A 17,676-nucleotide genomic window follows, 5' to 3' on the forward strand; every position below is an offset into this window, starting at 1 on the left:
CAATGGTACTCGTAAATATGTAGCACGAGGCTTCTACAAATGTTTATATGACAGGATTGCGTGCAAGCTCTAATTTGAAAATACTATTTTAGTTTGCAAACACATGATTAAGTCCTGGTTCTGATTATTATCTTGTAGATTTATTATTTCAAGTAAGCAAAGATATTCGTAAATGCAGAAAAAGGAATGCAATGTAAGACTAATAAATCTGTAACCTGTCTCGTCGTTTTAGCGATAACGTACTAACATAAGCTCCAATTTGATTACAGTTCGCTAGTAAAGCTGTTACACTCGTTAAGACCTGCGAGGCGGTATCTGAGATGAGAGAGTGCCGAGCGCCTAGAGACTGGTCGCTACTGGCACTACAGAACATCAGAACCGGCAAATCACACTACTTGGTCATCTGTCGGTGTCCCGAAGACCACATATTAGGTAAGCAATGCATTTCTTACTATAATAATACAAATGTACTTAGAATGCGCAAAATTCCCAACGAGGTACAACTATTTATAGTAATTTCCTATTTTGATAACCTTACTAAGGCCTTTGATAGAGCTAACTTGCGACCAAGTTGGCGTTATGCAATGCAAGTTTATATTTTACTCGCTGTAATGTGTGGGTTGAATAGAAATTCCATATTTAAACGCATTTGCTAAAGAATTTTTAATCATTGTCACGTCAGATGTGTGTACCTTTGCATTTCCGCGTGGAGTGCCGCAAGGGACAATCTTGGGTTACATACCTAACTGAGAAGTGCATTGTCCATTATATTTGGTGAAGAATTCGTATTATCAGATACAGTTACTTACATGGTCGGGGCTACGTTATAAGGTATCTTGTATACCATGTTTGTTGACACTTTGTGTAACATTGTATGCAGTACATTATAGTATTGTACAGTGGCCACTATTTAACCAAATAAATATTATAGTGTCCTATGAAATAGAAGTGTGTTTAAAAGCATTTGTCATGGGTAACTTTACACGTGCCAGCCCTTTCCACGGATTAATCCTGTTTACAAGATTATACTTATACTAGCGGACCCGACAGACGTTGTCCTGTCTACACGTTAATTTGAAAATTTAAAACTTTTTCATCCTGGACCTTTTTGATGAAAATTATTATTCAAATGTTATGACAATATCTAACGTCATTAATATTTGACACTGCGATGGTAGCGCCGTCCGTCGGATCCGATGTAAAACATTCCAAAATCAACAACTACTAATAAATTAAAAATTAATTAAAAAATCTTTGTCCAGCGGACAAAATTGTGAATCTAAACCATTCTCAGATCCTCTTGAACACACACAAAAAGTTTCATCAAAATCGGTCTTGTCGTTTAAGAGGAGTTCAGTGACATACACACGTACAGAAGAATTATATATATAAAGATATAGTAATACTGGCAATGTTTTATATTACAGAAGGACCTATGTCACATGATCAGCCAACGTATGCGTCTGTACCAGGCATCAGAGTGTATGGAATGATGTGTGTGCGACCAACCACTGCTTACCATTCCGGTCAGTATTATTTAATTGAGTACCTAATAAATGTAAGGTTCCCGTATGACGAAATATTCATTATATTCTTCTCATTCCAGCATACCACAAGAACAGATACACCGGCTTAACCGTTCAAAGTACTACAAGCGCCTACAAAGTGGACTATTCCCAATCACATGGGTACCCCGACAAGCCAGTGTACAACAGATATCACACACACAGCTACACAGAACCCTACTACAACCGAAGATCTCGAGTCGCGAGGACCAGACGATCGCCATCAGATTACCCCCCATTCCCATGGTACAAAGTTATGGAACTAGCGAGGTCATTACATTGGATCAACTAGAAACTAACCCCCTTTAAATTTTAGAATGAAAAAAAAGTTTGTTGGCTTCATAGAGGCTTTATATTAATCGGTTCCGCCTCTTTGAATTCAACTTATACTTGAAACATATTTAATTTTCGAAACGCTTTTTCGCTTATTTATCCGAATTTAGTTAATACTTGCTTACTAACTTTCCCATTCTAAACGTGATGGTTTAGTGTGGTGAAATTTAATCTTGGACGCCTATGGAATACTCAGTACAACTGCATTTACTAGGATAATAAACAATAATATAATTTATTGAGTTAAAATAGTGAAGCTGTTTTGTAAAGGGTGAGAACATTGTTAGCCATTACACGCTGCTAGGTACTTCAAAATTTGTCTTTTTACACCATAAACTTCCATATAGCGCACTCAATTGCCATGTTTAATGTCAAAATCAATGTTTAAGTGAATGTATATACAAATTGTTCAGAGGAAAAGTGGTACGTTTGTGAAAAAAATACACAGCAAAGCAGCGCGCCGGTACATCTCAATGAATACCGTAAGCCCAATCACCGTTAATCAATACTGGCTAGATTAAAACGTCAGTAAAACCTAAATGCCACTAAAAACTTAAATTAGTTTTCGCAAAAACTTTTTAGAACAATTCCGTTTCAAAAGTAAATCGTTTGTATTTATTTATTTTATGTATTATTTTTCGGAGTAAATTTATATATATAACGTAATAAAATTGCCAGATATAGAAATAACCATGACTATTAGTTTTTAAGTATTGGATTATTATAATTTCAAAATAAAATAATTATTTTCTCCCCACCTGTAGACGGTGATTACATAATAAATAATATTTAAATGGTATTTTTTATTGTACACAAAAGATATGTGATAAGTTTTCAATGAATTTTTTTGTGTAACATTTCAGTGCATTTATAGTTAATGTTTAGTTGTAATTTTAATAAAATATTTATTTAAGAACCATATTTATACTTAGAGTAAAATGAATTGTAAATATTAGATGTAGAAATTACAATATTTGTAATTATGGAAAATAAATTTAACGGATTTTTCATACTGTTTCTCTCACCCAAACACGATTATACGACTTTTATTTAATATTATGTTATCGGCTTACTCACGTGACTGTTTGACGAGGAACTCGACTAGTTTCAAGAGAGGCTAGAGGCTCATATTCATGAGCAGCATTCCGCAAAATACGACGTGGCGTGAAACTAGTCGAGTTCCTCATCATCCAATTACGTGAGTAAGCCGATAACACAATAATTGGCGTTTATACGAATTAAAACTTTGGAGCCCTGTAATAAAGTCCAGATTATCATAACACAAGGACTTACCTAATACTTTCTGGTCGACGACGATGTCGCAGGTGTACATGGCTGCCATCAGACGCTGAGGTTGGGCTTGGAAGGCTTTCCTACATGCGTCCCTTACTGTTGACATGATTTGACCTACAGATAACATAAAAAAAATTGAATTATCCTGCATAATTGTATCAAAACTGCTTTGTTGGTCGAGTGGTGATGCAAGTGAAACTGTCGGACAAGGGGTCTCGAGTTCGATTACCGGGTGGGACAAAGTATTAATGGGTTTTTTCGGATTTTTCGAAAATCTCTCAGTATTGCATTGAGTCTGGACTTGTGTCCAGTATATGGCCCTATTGCCATGGTGGTGTTATTGTAATGTGTCCTATTATATGTAATGTGCAGTTGTGCACCTCTGCCTACGACGAATTGTAACAAAGCAAGTATTATACATTTTAAAATTATATAGATGTCACCTGTTGAGAATGGAGTCAGATATACATGGCGTACAATAAAAAACTCGGTGGCATTACTGAAAATGTTCGATAATATGCTTAGCATTAAGGCAGATTCGAGAAGTAAACCCATTGTTTTGTATTTGATCTTGCAAATACATAACAAAGCAAAAGACCAACAACAAAGTGAATAAAAAGTGCGTATTCGTGTGAAACAATATTGCATTATTAATTTATACATACCTGACAGTGGTCCAAAATGTGCCATATCATCTCCAGCAGATTTATCCAGGGACCATTCTTCGACACAGAACGCAACACCCATCATTGGCTCATCACACAATGGCCCCGCCAAAGAAGCCAACTGGAAACCATTCACAAAACTACTCTCATACTCAAACCTCGGATCCTCCTTAATCTCTTGCTCATGATGAAGATACTTCGTCCTATAATCTCCAGTCTGATTGAGAAGCAAATTTGGCCCACAATTCCTAGGTCCTACAGACCATATTTCTTTGACCACATCCTTCCATTCTGGACTTAATTTATCACATATAGTCTGCAGTTCCTCTTTGAAAGTATGAATTAGTTTCAACATACGATCGGACAGTTTATGCTTCGTTCCATTAACTTGTAAACCTTCAAATTTCGTTTCTAAAGTATCATTTTTGTGTAATCCTTGCAATGTTTTTATGTGTTGAGAAATTGCTTTGAGTAAATCAGTTGATCTGTCTAGTAGAGCCGTTATTTCGTTCGGTATTGGTTTTGCTCTAATCTTTATCCTACTTTGTTTGTTATTTGTGTACACCGTTATAACTGGGTCTACGTCTTTATCTTCGGACTTATCTATAACGTTTTGGGCGTCAATTTCTTCGTTCGCCATGTCTATCTTTGGCGGTTCTACTATTGTCTCTCTGAATGGAACTATTGGTTCTGATACTGTGATTGGTATTTTTGCGTATTGATTCCTAGAAGAGAATAAAAATATTAAGTAATTTAAGTTGTTTTACTTTTAACATTGTGATTACAATTGTCGAATATGTAGGTTATGCACAAAATAAATGTATTCATTTCAAAAATAAATACATTTATTTAATTAAAAGAGTTCTATGGAAAAACTTGCGTAAGTAGTAGATATTTTAACCCTTGGATAAAATACCATTTCACACTAAAACTATTAGAAATCTATGATCTAAAACTATTAGATAATATTAGAATGAATACTACTTACTTTAAATCTTCTAGACATCTTTCTAAGTGTATTTTACCGGCCGTGACCAGCACGTGTTCGCCCGTCTCCTGCAGTAGCACTTGCACACAAGAATCTGCTTGGTTAAGAAGTTTTAAACCTGAAACAAAGGACTACAATAGTAAATCATATTAAAACGAACTTAGATCACTTAGAGGTGAATTAATGTAATATCTAACAATCTGTTGGACTACACTGCAAGGTTCAATTTTAAATGATAATAATCATCTCAACACTATTTATTCTGTTTTTTACCACTGTTGTTTGTAATTCACTTAACATTAATGGAAAATCTGAGGAACTGTATAACTAAAATTATTTTGCCAGATCTAGTGATAGACTTGCTACTCTGTGCTTGATAGTCCCATTCTTGTCCAACAAGAGCAACAACTTTTTTACTGGAAAAAATACTTCGACGATATGCTGTCAACGATGTTTAGGCAAAATTCTATCAAACTATATTATCTAACTCCATGAACCTTATTCACTTACCTATATGTAGTGTTTAAATTCAAGATAACAAATAAAAATGTCATACCTTTAACCAATTGAGGTAGTTGTGATGGGTAGGTAGGTTCTAAAGCCACCCTCAATATCGGTACTACTGAGTATTGCATCTCACTAAATGCCGGACATGCTATTGTACTGGATAACGTTGCTGTTCTAAGTACGTGGTCCTCCAAACCGCCGATACCTGGAAATGGAAAATACATTTTTAATAACATGTAGGTAAGGACAAAATCATAAGTTAATAACTTATAAAAAGATGCAGATGTGATATAAATGGTACAAAAGTGTGGAAGAGCCATGCTTCGGCACGAATGGGCCGACTTGACCAGAGTGATGATAACATGGCTTCACAGAAAACCGACGTGAAACAACGCTTGCATTGTGTTTCATTATGTAAGGGAGGTTACCGAAGGCCCAATTACACACCTTCCCAATTTTGCCAATCCCCGATTCCCTACCCCCAAAAGGCCGGCAACGCACTTATAACGCCTCTGGTGTTTCGGTGGTTTGGGCGGCAGCGATTGCTTACCATCACGTGATTCGCCGCAAAACATATAATTTTTCTTACTTTTGACCACATGAAAAAAGCAGGTTTCTTTATGGTAAACATACAATCTAAATAATATATTCTTGACTGCACGAATAACTTTTGACTTTGTTACAAACTCAAATTACGCAACACCATCAAGTTATTTTGCAAGGTCGTGATACATTTACAGAATGCGTAAATAAGCGAAAGCCTTTTCGTAATCCAATGTGAAGCAATTTATTCTATTTCAATCTGACCAGTCAATAGATTTCTATACGTTTGTTTTGACAAGTCAATGAGATTATAGCACTGCAGCACAATTTAACATAGCGTCAAGGCGTTAAATCCCATAAGGAATAGGCAGAGGTACAAGTAATATACTTAGTATGAAATTACTCACCTATAATATTCCCTGCAATTGCTTCATCTATCATTTCTAGTTCTCGTCCCATTAGAATATACAGGGATTTGATTCTGAAATAAACAAAATACATTATTTTATATTATACCATTACAGCAAACATTGAGAGAAGCCTCAACTAACTGAAGATTACAATAATATGAAAGATAAATGAACTCAGTTAATAATTATGTTCTCGGCTTAATCACGTAGGTAACTGTTTGACGAGAAACTCAGCTAGTTTTAAGCCATGCTAGAGGGTGATATTCATGAGCAGCATTCCGCGACACCCATCGCGGGGATTGTCGCGGTGCTACTCAAGGCTCTAGCATGTCTTGAAACTAGTCGAGTTCCTCGTCAAGCAGTTGCGTGAGTAAGCCAATAACATAATAGCCCGCCATTAATTTAGTATGTCTCACGAAAGTTACAATAAAATAAATTAACACATTAAAATTAATGTAACAGTTACACAAATTAATGTATTCACAATATTGAAAAAATATCATAAACATAATACTCTACTCACTCAGTACAAGTAATATGCTCATCACTCAGCAAGTCTTTAAGTTTCTTATTAGGATCTACTTGGAAGTCTTTACTAAGTACTTTGGCGGGGTCATGTTTGGGGCCCAGAACATAAACCTTGTCCCCTTTCTTAACTTTCCCACTAAATATTCTAGCAAATGCGATGAATACTGGCTGCTCTTCTTCACTGGTCTTTTCAACGTCATCATCTTCTTTTTTCTCTTCTTCTAAAGGAGCAGCTTCTACTATATTGTTCTCTTTCTTTTCCCTCAGCTGTCTCGCTCTCTCCCTCCTCAAAGCCATCTCCTCAGCCGTCAGAACTTTAGGCTTATTCTCCGGCAATATACTCTTATCAACATTATACATTTTCGATATAAAAATAATTATTGGTCTATCTTCGCTACTATCACAGGCTAAAAAGTCTTCTTTTAATTTCTGTGTTTCAGGGAAAAACGAGTTAAAGTCACGTATTCTTGAGCACATTAGTTTTTCTACTTTTTCTGGGAGTATTTCTTTCGGTGATGGGAGTTTTTCGCAAACCATGTTAAGTACTGTGCTTGATAGAGGGAGCCACTGTACCATTAGGGACTGAAGTTGTACCCTAGAGTCTGTATGTCTTAAATCCCTTGTAGTTAGTTTTATGCCAAGTTTTTCACATATAACTGGGACTTTTTCCTTCTCATTTCTCATTGCTACTGTTTCGTAGACATTCCACAGATTATCTAATATGACTTGAACGAAAAGCGGTTTCTTTGCTTTTTCTTGAGCTCCCTTCATGAAGCGTTTCGTTTTGGAATTTAGGTAGAAATCTCCCCATAACACTTTTCTTAAGATTTCTTCTTTTACACCTGAAATGGAATAGTGTTTCAAAATATTATTTTATTTTATATGGCAATACACAATGTGAGTTATCAATTTATTTCATATGGCAACACTTAATTTGAGTACATTGTATATTAGAATCATTCATAAAATTATCATTTTCTATTTATTTTTAACAAAACTACTATTGGTATTCTGCGCAAGTACATGAATTATTAAGTACCTAGCTAGATATTTTTTTAATATTATGTATGTAACTCACCAAGTTTCTCAGAGAACAATTTAGCAAACGTATGTATAGTAAAACCCCAGCCATCAGCGGCACTAGCAAACACCACATTGCCATGCTCTGGAGCAAAGTAAAGATTGGAGTCATCAGCATCATCTAGAGCCGAGGTCCAATCATAGAAGTTATTGTCTTCCTTCTTCTCTACTTTTTCTTTTTGTTGCTGAAAAATATAAACAATTTGTACAGAACATAAAAAATGCCATGATATTATTCCTATTGATTCTATTAACCACCCAAACAAAAAAGGAGGCATAACTTTTTACAGAGGTGTCTAATTTCGATAATCTTTTTTTTAAATGAAATGTATTTGCCAGTTACATTTACATAATAATTAACACCTCAGAACATACTTATTTCATCCTCCTTACACAGTAAATGGAATAACAAATAAACAATTTCTTAAATTAATTTCTTATTATAATAACAAAAAAATCTGATTAATTTAAATTTGAATTACTCTTATAAGTTTTCTAGACTATATAGGATGTACATACACTAGTAATTAGTGAACGATTTTTAAACACATCAGTTTTCGCAAAGTTCAAAATTCGCGCGCGTGCTTCCCCATGATCAGCTGTTTGTAGCGCCCATACGCCCATGTATCGTTCACAATTACCAGTCACCCTATATGTGTATCTATAGGGAAATAGGTATAACTTTATTCTATTTATCATATGGCAAACAAACTGTATGGTACCTCCTTCTCCATAGTAGACTCCTCATTCTCAAAAACCTCTGTAGTGAACAGTTCTCCCATAACCGCATTCACTTGTTCTAAGACCTGCATCAAATGCACATATGCATCCAATGGTGTTAGCTGCATCTCTAGTATGAGCCTGTCGATCTTGTTCAGCACTAATACTGCTCTGATGTTCTCCGAGTATGCTTGTTTGAGTACCAGCCTCGTTTGTGGGCATACACCTTCTACCACATCCACCTGGAATATAGAGAATAGAAAGAATTGTAGATTAATGGCAGATCTTAATTCAAAATCTCTAGCAATATCAAAAATCAATCTATAGTCTTTGTATTAAGGTTCATTTTTAAATGTTTATACTAAAAATCAAGATTGATCCAGATTTGGATTAGAGTCATTTTCGATTTTGGCAGTAAATATATGTCATAATGTCATAAAAAAAACATAATGTCAAATATCAATTTCAATGCAAAATCTCTTTTAATTTCAGTCAATAGAGTGCATCAACAATTTGTCAATATAGTATGACCAGTTATCACAATCACTGTTATCAGTTGCATAATATTTTTTTTATAAAAAGTTTTTATAAATATTGTGAAACCCTTTATCAGCTGTTGAGTAAATAGAGAAATTCATATGATTCAATGAATAGATGAGATTTATTCTATTACTAAATTACCTAAGTATTTCTTACTACTAATTGGATTAAGTTGTTACTCAGACACTTTAAAATTAAAAATATTTTTAAATTATCTTTTACACAGACAATTTTCAATACAATTTCATAGATATAATGATTACTGTACTTGAAATTTACTTTCCTATTAGTAAATAAAAAAATTGTAATCAAATACTAACAAGAAAATAATTGTTTACTTACAACAACAATAGCTCCATCGCAGAGTCTGACCGCAGTGGACACTTCACTTGAGAAATCGATATGCCCTGGTGAATCTATCAGGTTTACCAAGTACTCCTGCTGGTCCACGCAGTGGTACAAGGCTATGCTGCTACTCTTCATGGTTATACCTCTCTCCTGCTCATCAGGCCTGCTGTCCATATACCGCAGCTTCCCAGACATCCGCTGCGATATTATCCCATTGCTGGCCACAAGAGAGTCTGCCAAAGTCGTTTTCCCGTGGTCCACGTGCGCCACGATACAAATATTTCGAATATTTGTAGGTTTGTTTTGAAGTTCTAAAAGTTTTGAAGAATCGACGAGCCTCATTGTGACAGAGATCACTTAACTTTTTCGACGTACTTGCAACACAATGTCCTTAGAGTATACTGACAATTTAGAAGGTGGACACCTCAGAAGATATTGCAAAAATTACAAGATAAATTGCACAACATGAGTTAAAAACTTGCACGACAATATTGAATTTGATAATGACACTGACATTTTAGTTCAGAAACAGGACTCTATTTAGATTTAGCTGATCTTGTTACTTTCATTTGTTTTTATGTTAATTTAATAAAATCGAAACTCACAAATATTGCTCAAATTTAGGTCTTGATAGAGATTTATTTAAAAAAATTGATAGAGCAAATATTAATGTGTTATCAAAAGTACTAACTACTTTAGTAATTTCTAAACGGATAAAGATAGATTTTGAACGACTGACATTTGTTCATTCTGACAGTGACAGTTAAGTGTAAGTGGAGATTTTGTTTGGAGGTTATATTGTGGTCTAATGGAAATAATTGAATAAAAATAAATGAAATGGCGTTAAATAGATTATTTGCTAGTTTGGCCATCACTCCTAATTTAATTTCAAGGAGGGCCATACATGTAGCTGCGGTAAACTTTGCCAGTCAACCAGATATTGACAAACCTAAACCTGGTTTGGGCAAGAGTTACAGGCGAATTGTGCATTTTCCTGAACAATACACTGTTAAACCACTTGAAGTTACAAACCTAGCTGGTAGAGACCCAGTATCTGGTGAGTTACAGCTAAATACTTTATGGGGATTAAGTAACAACTTTTTGAAAATTACTGTTGACTTAGCTCACTATAACTGATTTTACTTCTACAGGTCGGGTTATTGCAAAGGGTATTGGAGGTGGTATCAAACATAAGTATCACTGGATTGACTGGCTCAGAGATGGACCTAAAGAAGGACCTCCACAGGAAGAGAAAGTGGTTCAGGTCAGTTTACTGAGGTCTAAAAATAGAAAATAATAAAATTGTCTTTACACAATACATCTTTAACATTTCATTCTGTTTTTAAATTACACAGATAATGGAAGATGGTTGCAGAACAGCGCACATAGCTTTAGTAGCTGTTGGTGACAAACTCAAATATATTCTAGCCACAGAGAATATGAAGGCAGGTGATATTATCAAGACTTCTCGGGAACTGCCTAGAAATCCAGGTACAAAACAAATTGAACTTAAATATAAAGTGATAAGATACAAAATCAACATGAATCAAACTGGTTTATTTTGTTTTCAGTGAGAGCAAATGAAGGAGATGCCTATGTTTTAGGAGCATTGCCAAATGGAACTATTGTTCATAATATTGAAAAAGTACCTGGTAAGTAAAACAAGTGTAGTCAATGAAATGCTTGATGTTCATGATTAATGTCTAATATTAGTATTACTACCAAACTCATCAAGATATGTAATCATTACTTAGTAGTTACTGATTTTGTTTTGAAAACAATTGCTAAGGAGCAAGTTAAGTTAAGTTACTCTGATTACGAACTAGACGGTCTTGGACTATTTAACAGTTTTCCCACAGCAATAACATGAGACCTGAACATTATAGTTGCTAGTAACAGGAGTTCTTTACTTCCCCTTTTGTTAAAAGGTTGGTTTTGATTATTATACTTACAGGTGAAGGTGCCCTTTACATACATGCTGCCGGTACATTTGGCACCATTCTGAGGAGACAAGATGACCGCATCATTGTACAAATGCCTTCAAAGAGACTGTTCAGTTTTGACCCACATTGTATGGCAGTTGTTGGTGAGTAGCTGTTTATTGAACCTACAAGGTTCTTGGCTTATATTTTTATAGAGTGGTTCATACCTACAGAATGTTCATGATTCTACTTATTACACTCTTTTTGTTGAGGTATTGTCATCCAATGACTTCTCCTGCTTTGGGCGAGGTGTATAGACTCTTACTGATTAAAATTACCCTGTTCCTACTCCTGCTTTTCGAGCCGTAGCCACTGTCAACCTGCTAGGTAGTCCACAGCTCTGGACTTATTACACAGTTAAAGTAAACAAATCAACATAAACGTTTTCTCAAAAGAAGTGTTAATAGGGTCTCCTAATTCACTTCCAGGCCGTCTCTCAAACGTGGACCACGGAGACACACCTATCGGTTCTCCTCAACGCAACAGGTGGCTCGGTAACAGACCTCGCTCCGGTCTATGGCAGAGGAAAACTGGTCGCCACGGAAGAAAGATTAAACCTCCAAAGCCCGTCAAAGAAATCTGTGCCCCAGGGAAAAAGGCCTTACCAACTATCAACTTGTCTATGCACCCTTAAAATAATTTCATAGAAATAAATGTAATTTAGATGTTTACAAAACTGTTTTATTTAATAAATTCACCTAAAGATAAATATCACAACATACAAAGCTGCGCTTTTGTGCTATATTGAATGTATAGTTCATTTATAAATATCATCTAATTACAATTATAATTTTGACACATAAAAGCTTGCATAGAATCTTAATACTTCGAATAAATGCATGATTAATTCAGCATAAAAAGAGATTTCAAATACAAACATTTATAACTTTGAATTATATTATTTTAATCTTCATCTTCATCCGAAAATGTCAGTATCTGAAATATATAAAGAAGTTCTTATTTCATTATCATAAAGCATATTTTAGCAACTTCTTTGTGCACATTTTTTTATTCATCACTACTTATTTTTAGCAAAAGAAATCGCAAGCACATCTGTTGTAATTCATTTAATGAACACTGAAAACGATACTAATTAATTAAAGCTTAAGAAATAAAACCGTGTGATAAAACAAGGTCCTCCAAACAACTTACATCAGTCATCTCCGCAGTCAAATGCAGTTCATTTAATCCGGTAACTTCTTCCAAATAGTTACCACTATTGAATACATCGAGTAGGAATGTTATGCCTTCTTCTTTGTACTTATTTACCACGGTTTCAGAGCATGCTATGCACTGTTTGAACTTGGCACAGGTTGGTGCTACCGTTTGGTATGAGTGGAGGAAACCTCTGATGGAATGAGGTATTGGACCGAGGACTCCTTGCAGCTCTAGTGGTATGTCCTCCGTATCGCTGTTTAAGGTGTATAATGCTGGGGCGTTTATTCTGGAAAATAAGTTTAATAAGGGTGATCAGGTTTATTTTGACCCAAACTTTTATACCAAGAAAAAGTAATAAACAATTTGTTTTAGATTCCTATTGGTTATAGAATTTGGGTCAAGTGGACTATAGTAACCCAAACTTACCATACTGTGTATGGTAGAGTGATGGTTTCATTTCACACTTAAACATACAAATAGCTATAGCAGTAGCGCGAGGAGTGCATTCACCAGATGTGGACACACCATAGAGTTTATTGATCAATTCTTATTTTTAAAATCAAGTGGATCATTCTTGAGTTCAAATTCAGTATTTACCTCAGAGGATGTTGTAATAATCCGACTAGGATCTCTACAGCCAGAGCACCTGCTATCGCGGCCACGCCAGGCCGCGTCACCGTACATTGTTGATCTAATGTGCGATCTTTTAACGACTGGAAAATAAGAGAAGAAAATTCTGGTCATATTTCTACTTTCAACTTTATCACTTTAGCATAATGTCTAAAATCTATTGATGTGGACTAAACGAATAGAATAGGTTGATGTGCTGGGCTGTATGTATGTATTCATCTCTCAAATTATATTCACCCCGTTTTACGGTAGTGGTATATTACATTATTTGACCCTTAAATAGGTTGCATTATGAATACTGAGCACATGTTCAAAAAAAACAACAGCATATTCTCTAACAACACACATTTTTTGAACCAACCAAAAGAAGTCACTCACATTGCCAGGAGCTGTAACATCATTACAGAAGTAACACCCAAGACTGCCTCCTGGAATCCAAGCGGTGCCAACAGACGTTGATTCTTCTGGAGGTGAACCAGCTTTACCATGCCGCATTACTAGGTAGCTGTCGAAACCTAGAGCCGCGTTGATGACTATCTGTGAAGAGAATATGATGATAAATAAATAATAATGTATATAACTTAATTAAACGATGCCATATTCATTAGTTTTATACTTTTATTTTGATCACAATAACAAAACAACAATAATTCGCTCACACGTGCTTTCGCATAATCAGCTGTTAGCAGCAAGGCGCCCGCGACCGCGTTATCGGAAGACTAGTAGGTATTTTGGAACTTTACGCGCGCTTGCTAATGAAATTTTGTAGTTTTTTTTATTATGATAAAAATAAAACTAATGAGTATACAAAAAAGTTTCTTTGGCAAAGTTGTTTATAATCATGAATACAACTAAGTGTGTCACTAATTACCAGTCACCCTACATATTCATGTTAAAATCATACCTTTCCATAGTGAGCAGCTATAAGCGTAGGTAGCCACCGTGCCTCCCTTGTGTCCAAGAGAAGGAATATAACATCGTGTTCGGCTATAGCCTCCGTAATTATTTTGATATTATTTATAGTCTCATCCTTCAAAGACTCGCCTACTGGATGCCCAGGCATTGGAATGTGCGCTGCTATACCTTTGCTCACCTAGAAGTAATATAATCAATCAATATAGAGTGGAAAACACAATACAATTTATGTTAAAAAAAAAACAAAACCATCTATCTACCATGAAGGTAGTTAGGACACCTAACTAGCATAGAGCGCGCTTTTAGAAGTCTCTTAATCATAGCCCAACTAGTTTCAAGCGACAACGTGGGGCATAATAATTTTCATAAACCAACTCATAAATTAATTCCTAAGTATACTGTTACATGACATACTTACAGCAGTTGGCAGTATATTCTTCAGACCATCAGCAGCCGCTTCAGCTTTCTTTTTTCCACCATGGAGGCAATCTTGGAAACTGAACAATACCTGCCTCGTTGGGTTAGAATAAGATACCTTTCCATTGTCTATAAACGTTATGTGACGGAATCCCCACGCCTGAAAACAAAATATCAATATTTTCTTTATAGATGCACCAAGGAGGTTTGTGTGTGATAAGAATCCCATACTCTTTTCCCCCAAGGAAGTAGGTGAATTTTGAAGGTCCTCCTCAGTACCCTTAGTATGAGTTTACTTTTCGTTTAAAGTAATCGAAACGAGAGCGCGTTCGGCGTTCTGATTTGCCGGCTCAAATAAACCAACCAATCAGAGCGCCGAACGCGTTCTCGTTACATTTTCGTTCAACGTGAAGCAAACTTGTACTAAGGGTAGTGTCCTCTTGTCATGAAAAAGTAGTATAGGCTATATTACTTACCAATAAATCCCGAGCGACATGACAGCCGAGGGTGCCTGCACCCAGTAACAAACATTTTGTACTTTTCATTACATCAACATCTATATCTGGCACTAGACGCCATTTCATTAGTTTTATATTCAGATCCGAAGCTGTGTCAGCCAATCTGAAACCAAAAAAGACAAGTATATAACACAATTAATATACATTGTGTTTTTTAGCTCATACAATTTCTAAGAAGGAAAACCAAGTCAATAACTCTCTTTTACATCAGGAGCCTGATATGTTATCGGTTTGCTAAGAACCAAAAGCTTGATATTACTACAAAATTTCTAAAACAGCTCTCAGCCTATAAAAAATTACATTAAACTAGTAAAAATTGATAGAAGAAACTTACATTACAGGATCTAAAGAAGATGACATATTGGCAAGCTTAGGTCCAAAATTGCCTTTATCATTCCTTTCCCATCCCACCCAGCCGGCAGCATCTACAGCCTTAACATCCTAAAAAATAAACAAATATTTATTTTACCTTTTCTATTATCACAAGAATTTGTAATTAAAAATGTAAAAATACTGACCTTAGGCACCACAACAGTAAAGGAATGACTGTTTTCTACACCACCAGTTGCACTACACCTCAGACCTATAACTTTAATCTCGGACCCAACCAAACTCGGACAATGCTCCAACAGAGCTGCCAAGAACAGTCGTAATGGCCATCCGGGATTATCTCCACTACTCGGATCATTAAAAACAAAATAAGTACTAGATACATCAACATCTTTCTGTAATCCTTCCTTCGAATCTAACAGTTCTGACAAAGTTTTCACTTTTATAGTATCATTGTCCTTAACAATAGCAAAGAAGCATTTTTGGTCCAATTCTAGAGATTTGTAGCTCTGTGTAATTTCGGCTATTTGGTTGGTATCAAAGTGTGTTGTTAAGTTGGCACTCTTGTCCTTTACATACACGGTGGGCTGACTAGGAGCGGGGAATGCAAACCAGTAATAGTAGTGGAATTTTTTGAGATCCTGGAAAGTAAATAAAATCATGAAATAATGGAGACTTCAAGCTTTAACTTCACAAGCTGAAATAAATTCAGAAATTCGGTCATATATCATCGTCGTCAACAGGCTGTGTGACTTTGCCACATCTGCGGATGTTGCTCATGATGAAGTCTCACTGATGCCCGAATATTCAAATGCTACTCAATTTTAGGGCACTCTCAAATGTAGTTCGGTCACTATCAATTCTTTATATAATGACAGAGATAGCACAATATTTAAGTACAACTTAAAATTGAGTAGCATTTTAAAATTCGGACGTGACACTCATAACTAGTAGAGCATTTTTCCATTAATTTTCGTGAGTAAACCATAATTTTTAGTTAATTTAATATGTCTCACACTGGTTACTATAAAAATATATTAAATGACTGTTAAAAAAATATATGTAATTGCGTACACAGTAATAAACTTACAGCAAAAGACAATATGATGAACTTCAATAAACTGCTTGGTTTAGTAATCCATGATTTGTCTTTAAGACTAGCCCACAGCTCCTTTCCAACTGAGTTTAATAGAGCAGCCTTGTCAATAGATTTGAACTCTTCTATAGTATTCTTGTTCATTATTGTACCCTTAACATTTGTGTATAACTGTTCATTTTCCGGAACTCTGAAATAAATATTGTTTTTAGTTTTATATTGTTATTAATTTATTGATTTGGCTTTAAATACCGAATAAGGAAATCTACAATATTCTTAATAATAAATTGAGTACCTAACTATCAAGTTTGTATAGTCATAACAATAGCTTTTGTTTTGGATAGAAGAATTTAGTACATGAAACCACTACCTTTTAATTAAAAGAACATCAATAGTGTTTTCAGCATAGTTTATAGGAGAACAAGACAAAAATTATAACAGTTCTCCGAATAAGATTAAGTGTAGATTTTCTGCTAGTTTAAATAATAATTAAGAAGAAATGAAGGTATCTTATTTCACTAATGAAAAGAGCTAACTACTAAGTTGAAAGAATTATTACTATTGCCACTTACTTATTAAACGACGTGCCATCAACTTCAAATACGGCTCCTACAGTACTGCGGTAGGTAAATCGACCCCAAATCTGCTTCGTAGTCTCATTCAATTTATCAACATCGAGTTTCATCTCTGTAAGACTATGCCAAAAAGATGGGTGCACAAAAGACATGAACGGCACATATTGTATTATTCCTTCTTGATTTTCCGAAGCTGCCATTTTCTTTAATATTCTACGGAGACTGCAATACTTATTTGCTAATTAAAATTCACTTTTTATCGCTTGAACTTGAACATTACAATGCAAACAACAAGCAAAACACTTACGTTACGGAATGTCATGTCATATGTCAGTATGTCATAGTGTCATTAATGACAGTGACATTGGAGAATCAAAATCAGCTGTTACTAGGGATTGGATACCATTTTGTATTAACTTTTTTATTTCAGAATACAGTTGAATGATTATCTGGTTGAATCTCAACTTCGCAAATGGTACTCATATGGTATCACGCTTCGTATAGGAAAACTAAAAGAATTAATGGCAGTGCAGCG

General features: G+C 35.1%; 4 protein-coding genes across 4 annotated transcripts in view; 2 read left to right on the plus strand and 2 right to left on the minus strand.

The window, feature by feature from the left end:
• The window catches only part of LOC118273878 (mucin-3A), a 60,351-nt gene extending 57,445 nt beyond the window's left edge, over positions 1-2,906 (plus strand). The window contains exons 4-6 of the mRNA XM_035591052.2: positions 270-432; positions 1,428-1,526; positions 1,607-2,906. Of these exons, the coding sequence (XP_035446945.1) occupies positions 270-432; positions 1,428-1,526; positions 1,607-1,857 (513 nt within the window). The 3' untranslated portion in view covers positions 1,858-2,906. The remainder of the gene's footprint in view (positions 1-269; positions 433-1,427; positions 1,527-1,606) is intronic.
• The window catches only part of LOC118273875 (elongation factor-like GTPase 1), a 123,962-nt gene extending 113,929 nt beyond the window's left edge, over positions 1-10,033 (minus strand). The window contains exons 1-9 of the mRNA XM_050706054.1: positions 9,515-10,033; positions 8,635-8,874; positions 7,911-8,097; positions 6,828-7,674; positions 6,302-6,375; positions 5,401-5,556; positions 4,845-4,962; positions 3,857-4,581; positions 3,192-3,305 (exon numbers count right to left, since the gene is read on the minus strand). Coding sequence (XP_050562011.1) covers positions 3,192-3,305; positions 3,857-4,581; positions 4,845-4,962; positions 5,401-5,556; positions 6,302-6,375; positions 6,828-7,674; positions 7,911-8,097; positions 8,635-8,874; positions 9,515-9,862 — 2,809 coding nt within the window. The 5' untranslated portion in view covers positions 9,863-10,033. The remainder of the gene's footprint in view (positions 1-3,191; positions 3,306-3,856; positions 4,582-4,844; positions 4,963-5,400; positions 5,557-6,301; positions 6,376-6,827; positions 7,675-7,910; positions 8,098-8,634; positions 8,875-9,514) is intronic.
• A 249-nt stretch (positions 10,034-10,282) lies between these two features.
• Positions 10,283-12,178, plus strand: LOC118273889 (39S ribosomal protein L2, mitochondrial). Its single transcript, XM_035591064.2, has 6 exons — positions 10,283-10,577; positions 10,672-10,784; positions 10,876-11,011; positions 11,092-11,172; positions 11,475-11,606; positions 11,931-12,178. Exons 1-6 carry the CDS (start codon positions 10,358-10,360, stop codon positions 12,134-12,136), a joined length of 888 nt encoding a protein of 295 aa, XP_035446957.1. The 5' UTR covers positions 10,283-10,357; the 3' UTR covers positions 12,137-12,178.
• Positions 12,162-17,467, minus strand: LOC118273876 (ubiquitin-like modifier-activating enzyme ATG7). The gene is made up of 11 exons (XM_050706060.1): positions 17,139-17,467; positions 16,561-16,756; positions 15,659-16,111; positions 15,475-15,581; positions 15,099-15,243; positions 14,624-14,782; positions 14,195-14,383; positions 13,669-13,827; positions 13,258-13,373; positions 12,655-12,946; positions 12,162-12,438 (listed from the first exon to the last, which is right to left on the minus strand). Exons 1-11 carry the CDS (start codon positions 17,339-17,341, stop codon positions 12,406-12,408), a joined length of 2,052 nt encoding a protein of 683 aa, XP_050562017.1. The 5' UTR covers positions 17,342-17,467; the 3' UTR covers positions 12,162-12,405.
• Positions 17,468-17,676: the final 209 nt, after the last annotated feature.

The sequence above is a fragment of the Spodoptera frugiperda genome, chromosome 3 (genome assembly GCF_023101765.2).
Source record: "Spodoptera frugiperda isolate SF20-4 chromosome 3, AGI-APGP_CSIRO_Sfru_2.0, whole genome shotgun sequence".
Taxonomy (NCBI): domain Eukaryota; kingdom Metazoa; phylum Arthropoda; class Insecta; order Lepidoptera; family Noctuidae; genus Spodoptera; species Spodoptera frugiperda.

Bases quoted from the DNA above. Each gene is read 5' to 3' on its own strand.
- LOC118273876 (XM_050706060.1), bottom strand. From the start codon at position 17,341: ATGGCAGCTTCGGAAAATCAAGAAGGAATAATACAATATGTGCCGTTC. The intron at 15,244-15,474 runs GTAAGTTTCTTC...TTTTGGTTTCAG, and splicing joins TCTTCTTTAGATCCTGTAAT to ATTGGCTGACACAGCTTCGG. The intron at 14,783-15,098 runs GTAAGTAATATA...TTTTGTTTTCAG, and splicing joins ATGTCGCTCGGGATTTATTG to GCGTGGGGATTCCGTCACAT.
- LOC118273889 (XM_035591064.2), top strand. From the start codon at position 10,358: ATGGCGTTAAATAGATTATTTGCTAGTTTGGCCATCACTCCTAATTTA. The intron at 10,578-10,671 runs GTGAGTTACAGC...TTACTTCTACAG, and splicing joins TGGTAGAGACCCAGTATCTG to GTCGGGTTATTGCAAAGGGT. The intron at 10,785-10,875 runs GTCAGTTTACTG...TAAATTACACAG, and splicing joins AGGAAGAGAAAGTGGTTCAG to ATAATGGAAGATGGTTGCAG.